The sequence below is a fragment of the Genypterus blacodes genome, unplaced genomic scaffold (assembly GCF_046128005.1).
Source record: "Genypterus blacodes isolate CSIRO-AG114 ecotype Tasmania unplaced genomic scaffold, CSIRO-AGI_Gbla_v1 ptg000046l_1, whole genome shotgun sequence".
Taxonomy (NCBI): Eukaryota; Metazoa; Chordata; class Actinopteri; order Ophidiiformes; family Ophidiidae; genus Genypterus; species Genypterus blacodes.
The window spans coordinates 69,431-80,204 of NW_027466859.1; the positions used below are offsets into that span (position 1 = coordinate 69,431).

The following is a 10,774-nucleotide window of genomic DNA, read 5'->3' on the forward strand; positions in this document are numbered from 1 at the left end:
CCAACTCCTTTCAATGGCATGAAGGTTAGTGATGACCTCTGACCCCTGGATCACTGTTGCTTTCCCTCAAATGTTCTGATTACACAGGGCCAATGTTATTGGATAGTGGATCGGATCAGGATCCGTATGACTCTGGAGTTTGTTTATTACTCTGTTTGGTTTTGTTTAGTTTGTTTTTTTAGTTCGTTAAGTCTTTTATTACCAGTTTGCTTATTACTTTCAGGAATTTTCAGTGTTGTTGTTGTGTCTTCAGTGAGTCTTTTATTTTGAAAGAGCTGTTGGGCAGTTCAACTCAATGTTGCCAAGTTCGCTTATTCTAAGTGATGTTGGGCTTGTTTTTTCATAAAATTGCCTATAAATATTGAGTTTTTTCCACAATAAAGTTTAAGATGAATTTAGTTGTCAAATACCAACTGTCAGATATGCATTCTTCAACCGCTCATTGTCATTTCAAATGCTTTCTTCAATAAAAAATATTCAACCACAAAGTTGGTCTGATTGTTTATTCTATCTTTTCTATTTAGTTGGCCAGTTATGTATGTGTAGCCGTTCTTGTAGTATGGACTTAAATATACTAACATGACGTAATAAAAGTCATATTTACGTTTATTATCGTCTCTCTTTTACTGTGTGGCGGTGACTTTGGGGGTTGTTTTCATGTACCTGGTTACTTGTTTGTCTCGCGAGATCTGGCAACCGTACTCCCTACTCTGGTTGGTGTAAAGTTCTTTGTTAGCTCGAACTCCCGGCCCCCTCGCTGTAAGGAAGACGTGTCGTGCGTGTGTTTATCTTAATTTTATTTAGGTTATTCACGTGAAATAGCATCAGTGAAACAACGAAGATCTGGACTGGTTAAGACTGAAGAAAAGTAAAGATGGAAGATCCGGCGATTTCCCTGTTATACGTGTGTCTGCTTCCACGCTGAGGAACGGATCCTGTGGCCGGCTAACAGTTTGTTTCTCTGTGGCCTCTCACCCGTGATCCCGGAGCGCGATCCTGGTTATTAAACGATGTTTGCAGGTAAGAAGCTCACATCACCACAACAACAACAACACACTCAGTGCGAACATATGCACACAAGTACAACAACAGAACAACACCGGACAACAGAAACAAACAGTCACATCGAAACTGAATTCCACCACATTCCATTACATCATGGACAATATGTGTGTTTCGTGATGATTATTCACCCCTGTTACATGTTTGTGACACTATTGTACCAAGTGTCTATTGATACGGAATACGCACGTTTGTTTACTCGTAGAATGTAATCATAGGAACGAAAGTGACCTCCGTATCTGCAGAAAAATGGACAGAATTACATTATTGGTTACTTGGATTGAGCAATCATGACCCATTACGTATCTGGACACACAAGTTTTCATGATTGTTGTTGGTTTGAAGCGTCCAGGGATAGGGATTGGGACATGGAATAGGGTTGGAAGTTTTAAGTTTTATATCACATTACATGGATTGACAGTCGAATTCACCTGTAATCATCACTATATCCTACATCCCTATATAATCACCAATAACCTTTTGTTATGAGGACAAAAATACTGCGTGACAAATAGACAGAAGAACAAAATCACAAGTCACAATAATAATTATAAAAGTATGAGAATTCCTGCATGTGCCTGATTCCTTGTTGTATCTTGTGTAGGATTCCCAGTGAGATGAAGATGGGAGCGGGTGGTGTGGAAAGTGAATCCAGCCCTGGAGGCTGACAAATCCTGCCCACCGGCCAGTCAGGATGCACATAGCTTCAGTGGGTGTCAGCAAGTTCTGCTTCCTGTTTGCCCTCGCGTTCTGCGGCCTGTTGGTCCTGCTCATCCCTGCCTTCCAGCCCACGGCTCGCCAGGTGGACCTGCCTCATCCCCGACCCCATGTCAGGCCCGGGCCAGCGGGCAACCGCTCAGGAGATGTGGCGACAGGGCAGAAAGGAAGCTCAGAGGGACAGAAGATCTCCAGCCGGAATGGTTACCAGGGTCCTGAGAAGCGGTCTAACTACCACACAATCCCAGAAAGAGGGGCTGTCCATGAAGGAAAGGGTGGTGGAATAGCAGGGTCTAGGTTCCAGGACCCATTAGAGCTGAAGGACATTTTTATTGCAGTGAAGACGACCAAGAAGTACCACAAGTCCAGGCTGGCCTTGCTGTTTCAGACCTGGATCTCCAAAGCCAAAGAACAGGTGAGTGGCTGATCTGGTTACCAAGCCAACAGCACTTTACTCAAAGCTGCATATTGACACAATGGATTACCATTTAAGCTACATCTTTAAAACAATAAGTATTGCCAAAATTCCTCCGGCCTGTTCCAGCTCCTGCGGCGAATGTGAGGAGAAACACAGCAGCACTTCGGGTTAAAGTTTGACACTTGCATGCCTTTGCTCTGTGTCATTCCATGTGTTTACTTATCTTCACTGGAGTTTCCTCCCTAATGTGGACAGTGAGTCCAGTGTGCATGCATGCTGTGTCTCTCACAGTGAGGACAGTCAGAGCCACACTTCAGACGTCCTGATTTTAATTTACAATCTAAGTCTTTGTAGAGTTATTTCGTGTGTTTGAAGCAGCTTGTGTGGAAAGCACAGGCAGCAGTCTGGTTTTGAAAGCCATTTAAAGCTATTAGTAAGTACCACTACCAGACAAAGAGTCTCAGTGTTGAGGAAGGGAAAGACTTGGGTCCACTTCAATGAGGGCGAATGAAGTCTGGTCCACTTGTGGTGCCAGCATAAAGAGCTTGACTCATACCGGTGCTGTGAAAAGAGCAGCGTGCCTGGTGTGTGTGTGAAGGGTCAACTCACACTCACCCGTTGACTCTGAAGTATTGGGAGGCCATTGCACGCCTGCTGTGAGGTCGTTAGTTCTCTCACCTCAGTAAAAATCCAGCCAGCCATGTTTACAAGTGCCTATAAACTTAAAAGCTGCTCATATGTATATCTGTTTTAAAGTAAACACGTATGTCAGCATTGCTTCCTTATGCTTTAGTCGCCCAGGGAGAATCTGGATTGGCACAATCTTATATTTAGACAAGGTTTGATGGTGTGTGAAGTTTAGTACGTGCCTGCAAGGCTTTGAAGAGACTGGATCTGCTGCTTCCATGTAGCGTAGAGGCTCGCATATGTGGAAAACAGGGTCTTAGGGAAAACTGTGGAATTTGAAAATGAACTTTCCAGCACTGTAAATATAAATATCCCCAAACTCTTATAATGATTGTAATCCTGACAAGATGAGGGGAAACCTGAGAATGGAAAATGAACTTTGTTTACAATGTGTTTTCATCTTTCCCAGACGTACATATTCACTGATGGCGAGGACAAGGAGCTGCGACACAGAACAGGTACCAGACTAGATGCTGTGCACACTTAGTATTGATTGAACTCGTGCACGAATCATCGGCTCCCCCAATTTATTATTATTATTTGTTAACATGCGCAGAATTAACATTGACGTCCTCTTCCCATCTCTCTTAGGGGCGAACATCATCAACACAAACTGTTCAGCGGCTCACACTCGACAGGCTCTCTGCTGCAAGATGTCTGTGGAATACGACAAGTTCATTGAATCCCAGAAAAGGTGAGTTTCCCTGCTGCTTATTTCAAAATTAGACAGCAACACTAGACGTCATATCCAACATAACCCCTACCTACGTTCTTCCGATTACCACATTAACCCACCAAAGTGCTGTGGGACAAGATGGAGAAAGCCTTAGTCATCTCTCTCTCTCTTTCTGTTTCTAGGTGGTTCTGCCATGTGGATGATGATAACTACGTGATCTTACCCAGTCTGCTGCGGCTGCTGTCCTCCTACCACCACAGCCAGGACATCTATCTGGGCCGGCCCAGTCTGGACCACCCCATAGAGGCTGCTGAGAGGGTCAAAAGTGACGGATCGGTCAGTCTTGTGTGTGTGTGTGTGTGTGTGTGTGTGTGTGTGTGTGTGTGTGTGTGTGTGTGTGTGTGCGTGCGTGTGAGAGAGAGTGTGTGTGAAAGTGTTTGGTTAACTCTGAATAATGTCTCACAGCCCCTCATATGTTAATGACTTCAATCACCTTCAGCTGTTGCTCATTAAGAGGAGAGTGCATGAGCTATGTCACAAATATGCACTAAATACATTTACATTAAATTTTTACATTTTCTTGCATTGTTAAAATTACTTTTTTTTTTATTTTCACATGCTGTTACCTTTTCAGTTTTACAGTATATGTCTTTGGAGACGAAATAGACATGACAATATGTCTATATCATTATATACCATGTGTGGGTGTCCTATAATGAATACATCAGTGATGTACTTTCATAAATAATAGTCTGTTGTTGTTGTTGTCTGATTGTAGGTATCTGTTAAGTTCTGGTTTGCCACAGGAGGAGCTGGCTTCTGTATCAGTCGAGGTCTGGCTCTAAAGATGAGCCCGTGGGCCAGGTAAGACTTCTGCCTGCTGTACCCTCTGAAAGCTGTTTGGTAACCACTGTAGAATGTGCCTGGACTTGTTGTTGTTGTTGACGGTTATGAGGTAAAGGTGGAGCTGGAAATGATAGTGATAGTTGTGACAAGCTAGCAAGAGATGGCTGCTGCTGACGGGGGAAACTAGGAGAACTGGCTGCACATGTCGCCAATGTCAGAGATGCTGTTTGCTTTGATCCCGCAGCATTCTTATTTTAACATTCTCATTTAAATATAAATTCAACATACTATCTTTCAAATAATGACTTATTACGAATTGCCAAATGTGTGAAACTGTCGCTTTCATGTCTCAGTCTGGGAAACTTCATCAGTACGGCCGAGAAAATACGACTGCCTGACGACTGCACCATCGGCTACATCATCGAGGCCCTGCTGGAGGTGACACTGTCGCAGACACATGTCTTCCACTCCCACCTGGAGAACCTCCAGAAGCTGCCCACTGACACCATATTGGATCAGGTAAGCTTGAGTGTGTTTCCATGCTGTTTGATCTAAAAGGTGGCAGCAAAATTGGCTTCGTTAGAGACACAGAATACCGTCTTTAAAAGGGTTAACATGAATTTGTTTTTGTGTTTTCGTGAAAGGTGACTTTGAGTTACGGAGGCTTTCAGAATAGAAGGAACGTGGTGAGCGTTGCTGGAGGTTTTTCACTGACTGACGATCCCAGCAGGTAAATATTTGAACACTGCAGAATCACAAGTCTCTTACACGTAGACTCCATGTTAATCAGATATTCATATAAGCTTCCTTCCTTCTCTTCCAGATTTAAGACGGTCCACTGTCTTCTGTATCCAGATACGGACTGGTGCCCGAGGAAGAACTAAAGGGGTCATCACTCTCATCTTGCCAACTTCCTGCAGAAATGCATTTCAAATCTCAAATGTGGATTTCGTCATCTACAGCGTTCCTGAGCAGTATTAGTGGCTGGTTGTGCACCGTTCAGAGGCAGAGCTCAGGAGAAGCCAAAGAGAGTTGTTGTGGATACAGAGCAGTCAGGTGGACAGGGACAAAGGCCAACACCCTTTACGGAAATCAGATGAGCTTTTGAAAATGCAATAATGTAGCATTAAACAGTATTATGCAGAAACATGGGTGTCATTTACACCTCTCATTACAATGGGATCTGTCTCAGGATGCGTTATCTGGATAATGACACCATATAATAATGCATGGACTTGTTTCTGTGTTGCGTCGAAAGAGACCCGGTCTTTATTCTGCCTTGATTGTTATTGGAGGAGCAGGTGGTCAGTCAGTTCATGAGCAAGAAGGTCCTGGGTTCCATTCCCTGCCATGCCCTTTCTGTGTGGAATTTGTCCTTCGCCCCCAATGACCCCTGGGATGGACTCAAACACCCCTGCAACCCTGAAATGATGGATGAATCTCACTTCAGGAATGTCTCCCAGCTCTTCACTCCTGGATCGTTGTTGGCTGTGAGTCAGATCTCATCCATGTGCGGTCTGACAGGTCGGATCGCTTTCTGATCACAATGCTTCCTGCCAGCAGTTACACCTTGAGCTAACACGCTTATGTGTCCTGAAACATATCTGAATACAGATCACAGGAACGACTCGCTTCACTACTCTGTTACGTGGGTCCCAAGAAAAGCTTTCACAGGTTGAGCTGATGTGCGGCTGTATAGACACCATATGGGATTTAACGTCGACTTCAGTCCCGTTTCTGAACTGAACTGATGTGTGTTCATCTCAGCCAAATTCCTGTTCTTCCTTCCTGTTTTTGCACTACTTTGATCTTGTAAATTCATCTAATTCACTGTGTAACACATCACTTGTCTTATTGTAAATATGAGAGTGAACCAGGTGGCTGTTACACATTTATCTTAATGCAACTTTGTATTAAGTGGTTTGTATGTCAATGTGTCTCATGGGCAGAAAGAATGGAGTCTCCAGAGGATGGAAAGGGTCTGGGCTTTCCTTTAGCCTCTGTACCAGGGCAAACTTAACCCTTGATCAACATCTTGGACCATGAAAAACATTGAAGTTTTCTCCGGATATTCATAATCTGCCTTTTAAAGATAATAATACTTTTGAAGTCAGAAATCAAACAACTAATTTTGTGAATTTTGTCAATACAGCTCATTTTGGTGGATGTGTTGACATCTGTTCCATCTTTGGAGCTCAGGTTTGCTCATGGTATCTTCCAACCACAGGCCACTTTGCACACGATACTACCTAACCTAAAACCCAGAGCCTGAGTCCTGCTGCAGGTCAGTGGGTGACATGGAGGGAGACAGATGTTGAGATGAGACCTTTACCACTGATGTATTGTTAATTGTGTTAATGAGAATAAAACATTTCTGCCTAATCGGAGCGCTGGAATTCTGGTGTGATTTATTACATAAGTGTGATTTTTTTTCTTCTAATTTTAAGTTAATGGGTGGGGTGAGTTTTGGACTTTTTACCCAGAAGTAAACTCAGCAGTGAAACAGGTGAAACAGACCTTTGTGTTGTTTATCGGCTGACACAGAATGCTCATTTTTATCATTAACTAAAAGTCTTATGTTAATCTAGCGGGTACAAAAATGATGGGATCCTTAATCTTCACATGCATCGGTTGATCGAAAGCTGCATCACCACATCAAAAGAATGAAAACAAAAGACACTTGACACTGAGTCTGGATTTGAGATTAGCCTATAACTTGAACAAAAGTGACAATTTCTTTATTGTTACTTTTTTATTCTTGATGGCCACTATGAATATAGTACAAAAAACACATTGAAACACATCAACACATCCTAATAATATAAATAATTATTGATTGTGTGGTTTGGTCCTCTTGTAGCATCATAAGCAACAATAATTCATCGGGATATGTTAATATTAGTGCTGGTCTGGAGGAGGAGATGAGTGTGTGTGCGTGTGTCTGTGTGTTTTGTGCTGACGGTCACCGTTTTTGAGCGTGACCCCTCACTTTTGGTGGATCTTTAACTTTATCCGTCGCTAAATCTGTACCAGGGTGCAAACACACACACGGTAAGCGAGCACTCTGTACTCTTTGAGCAACAAAACCCGCGTATAGATAGTTGGGAAGAGGGAAGTTGTCGGTTATATTTTCTCGCTCAATTATGGCGACAAATGTTTACCCAATCTATAAACCTGTGTGTGAACTTTTGCAGACGCTGCTGGTGCAAGAAACAACATGGAGATTTCATTTAAAGGGAAACGAGCTCTGGTTACTGGAGCTGGGAAAGGTAACACACACACACACGAACGATTTCGGTGGCGGACATTTTCAAACTAAACTCGGCAACGACATATCGCACTTACATATCGGTTTTATATGAAAATGGCCGTTAATTGACAGTTCATTCTAACCTACCGAAGACTATAAACACCGTAAAAGTCCTTCCTCGACATTTTCCTCGTTCTTTTCCGCTGCCTACAGCGACACCTCTCGGTTGGTTTGTGACTCACACGTCATACTCTAATGCACGAAACCTTTGTTACCCCCTGTGAAGATGGGATGTGTTTGCTCCCGTCCGTGTGTGTGTCTCTTATTATGAGATGTCACAAATGTAAATTAATAATGATTTATTCATGTCTGTTGGGGGAATTTCATAGCAGATTCCAGTTAAAGCCAGTTTGTGATGACTGGTCAGCCATTACATTCAGATTGGGATAAACTGGCCCCTGGTTCGAAAATCATATCAACCTCTTAAATCCCGTGGGAGACATTTATAGGTTAAACTCTAAATAAAGCAGGGATATGTGATTTTAAAAAAAGTGCTTTCAAAGAGGACCTCTGTTCCAACACAGCAAGAAAATGGACAAAGAAATGGAAAAGAAAAGCTTTGTTGATGCGAAGAAGCGTGGTAAAAGCTCAAACATGCCAGGAATGTGTGTGTGTAATAAGTCTTTGTGTTTATGGATGTTTGGTGTCTCAGGGATTGGCAGGGCCACAGCGTTGGCTCTGGCACGCTGCGGGGCAAAGGTCACGGCGGTCACACGCACGCAGGCAGACCTGAACAGTCTGGTGCAGGAGGTATGCAGCACCCATACACACCCTGTCTGAGGGCCCCTCTCACCCAGAACGCTGACCCCCCGACACACCCTCCTCTGTTTGATTTCTCACACTGTGTCCCCATTCCAACTCTGTGCTCATTATTAGCATCACAACCATTGTCTGCTCCCCCTCTGTGACGATCATTATGGGATAGATCTTGTACCAGATCCAAATACTGAATGCTCATGCTTTTATTTTGTAGTTATTTGAAGCATGAGCATTCATTATTTGGATATGACACAACATCTAGTCCATTGTTTGTGTGTTTTCCTCCATTCTGATAATAATGTAAATGAGGTGAACAAACCCACTGACTCCTTTGAAACTTGTGCGCTTCTGTCACAGTGTGCGTCCATCTCTCAGGTGTGTGTGGACCTGGCAGACTGGGGGGCCACTGAGGAGGCCCTGCAAGACATTGGCCCCATTGACCTGTTGGTGAACAATGCCGCCTACGCCAACATAGAGCCATTCCTGGAGGTCACACCTGACCAGTTTGACCGGTAAGACGTCGTACAGCATTACCCTTCCCGAATTAGACAATACCTCGTGACACTTTCTTACCTGGTGGTGTAAACGTAGCTATTAAGGTTGTGAGAATGTTTTGAATTCAAGACAAAATCCTTGTCCTTGTAAAAGGTCTCTTTCTTCTCCAGGTCCTTCAATGTTAACGTGAAAGCTGTGCTCCATGTTTCCCAGGTAACAGCACAAATGACAGCGTGGCAGTGACACGGCGGCAAACCAGCACCATACATAGTTCAAGTCATGATTCTTAAAGCAAATGCCACCAGCTCATCACACAACATGACAGTAATGCTGAAGTGTTTCCTTAATAGTTAAGATTCAAATGTGTGTTTTAATGTGTCTGTGTCCAGATTGTGGCTCGAGGGATGAAGGCCAGAGGAACAGGAGGCTCCATCGTCAATATTTCCAGTCAGGCCTCCCAGCGTGCCCTCACAGACCATGCAGTCTACTGTGAGAGCCCACAGGGAGCGGCGTCTGACCCAAATTCCCAACAACAACATGTCCTGTCCTCAACTTCTTACATCACTGCCTTCTTTTTTCTGTCTTTGTCTCTCTAGGTGCCACTAAAGGAGCCCTAGACGCACTGACTAGAGTGATGGCTTTAGAACTGGGACCCCATCAGGTACCACACCTCACTTCCATAATTTAGGGATAATGGATCATTAATGGACCCAGAATAATGGATCTTAGCTTTCATTGATGGGAAACCCGGATTGCTTTTACTGATTATCTCTACTTGGGTTGTTTTCCGGACAGATCCGAGTAAACAGCGTGAACCCGACAGTAGTAATGACTGAGATGGGCCGTGTGGGTTGGAGTGACCCTGTAAAAGCAAAGACCATGATGTCCCGTATTCCCCTGGGTCACTTTGCAGGTCAGATGCAGGGTATATGTTGATCTAATAACATTGTGTGTTAAGTTACAGTTCACACTTTATATGACTTTATATTGTTAAAGTAGTTGTAAAGGTTGCTGTACTTATTACAACACAGGAATGTTTGTAAGGAAGTAGATTGAATGGGCAAGTAAATGACAACAGCTGATCTTAAACAGTAACTGCACTAAATGGGTACATGTGTTTTTTTTGTGCAGAGGTGGAGGATGTAGTCAATAGTGTTTTGTTCCTGCTAAGTGATAAGAGCAGCATGGCTAACGGAGTGGCTCTGCCTGTGGATGGAGGCTTCCTCGCCTGCTGATCTCCCCAAAACAAACACTTCCTTCTACCAGCTTCCCAATCCGGAGTAACTTCTCATTTTTTTGTCAATTTGCAACTTTCTATTTTCAAGTTCTCATTCTTATTTTTCATAATTTTTAACCCTACCATATGCCCCATATTGATGTATGTTGATCACCTGATTGATAAGTTGGAAGGGTTAACTGATAGTAGAGATAAATGAACAAGTGATTGGTGGTTTGAGTCAACAGAAAAATAAATAAATCAAATACAGAAAACTTGTAGTTAATACTCAATGAATGTTTTATTTACTAATTAAACTCAATCAGGGCACAACTGGCTTGAAGCTTTCCCGTGTTGTTGTTTGTGGCTGAATAATGACAAAAGGCAAAGCACCTTACATATACATTTGTATTTAGTATACAAAAGAACTGGAATATTTCACCACACAGACATGTGAAGTAATAAAAATAAGACAAACAGTTGGAACAAGTATACAAGTCATCTTACATTACATACATACAATGCATTTCATCATACGACCTCTCCTAAGCATTACAGTGGCTCAAATAACCAAGATAATTTCCATGC

At 43.0% G+C, this 10,774-nt stretch overlaps 2 protein-coding genes across 2 annotated transcripts; both read left to right on the top strand.

The window, feature by feature from the left end:
* The first annotated feature begins 703 nt into the window (after positions 1–703).
* rfng (RFNG O-fucosylpeptide 3-beta-N-acetylglucosaminyltransferase) lies at positions 704–6,793 on the top strand. Its single transcript, XM_076149648.1, has 9 exons — positions 704–1,020; positions 1,667–2,194; positions 3,294–3,342; positions 3,476–3,578; positions 3,743–3,896; positions 4,339–4,424; positions 4,760–4,925; positions 5,051–5,136; positions 5,230–6,793. Exons 2-9 carry the CDS (start codon positions 1,757–1,759, stop codon positions 5,288–5,290), a joined length of 1,143 nt encoding a protein of 380 aa, XP_076005763.1. The 5' UTR covers positions 704–1,020; positions 1,667–1,756; the 3' UTR covers positions 5,291–6,793.
* Positions 6,794–7,300: 507 nt separating this feature from the next.
* On the top strand, positions 7,301–10,549 carry dcxr (dicarbonyl/L-xylulose reductase). Its single transcript, XM_076149643.1, has 9 exons — positions 7,301–7,457; positions 7,601–7,675; positions 8,369–8,466; positions 8,833–8,987; positions 9,141–9,183; positions 9,360–9,459; positions 9,567–9,631; positions 9,766–9,883; positions 10,102–10,549. The coding sequence occupies exons 2-9, from the start codon at positions 7,624–7,626 to the stop codon at positions 10,203–10,205; spliced, it is 735 nt and encodes a 244-aa protein (XP_076005758.1). The 5' UTR covers positions 7,301–7,457; positions 7,601–7,623; the 3' UTR covers positions 10,206–10,549.
* The last annotated feature ends 225 nt before the right edge of the window (positions 10,550–10,774 follow it).

What these genes read in the sequence shown, in the direction of transcription:
- rfng (XM_076149648.1), top strand. Translation starts at nt 1,757, where the DNA reads ATGCACATAGCTTCAGTGGGTGTCAGCAAGTTCTGCTTCCTGTTTGCC. An exon ending in CTGACACCATATTGGATCAG is followed by an intron (nt 4,926 to 5,050) that starts GTAAGCTTGAGT and finishes TTTTCGTGAAAG; the next exon opens with GTGACTTTGAGTTACGGAGG. An exon ending in CTGACTGACGATCCCAGCAG is followed by an intron (nt 5,137 to 5,229) that starts GTAAATATTTGA and finishes CTTCTCTTCCAG; the next exon opens with ATTTAAGACGGTCCACTGTC.
- dcxr (XM_076149643.1), top strand. Translation starts at nt 7,624, where the DNA reads ATGGAGATTTCATTTAAAGGGAAACGAGCTCTGGTTACTGGAGCTGGG. An exon ending in ACACCTGACCAGTTTGACCG is followed by an intron (nt 8,988 to 9,140) that starts GTAAGACGTCGT and finishes TTTCTTCTCCAG; the next exon opens with GTCCTTCAATGTTAACGTGA. An exon ending in TAGAACTGGGACCCCATCAG is followed by an intron (nt 9,632 to 9,765) that starts GTACCACACCTC and finishes TTTTCCGGACAG; the next exon opens with ATCCGAGTAAACAGCGTGAA.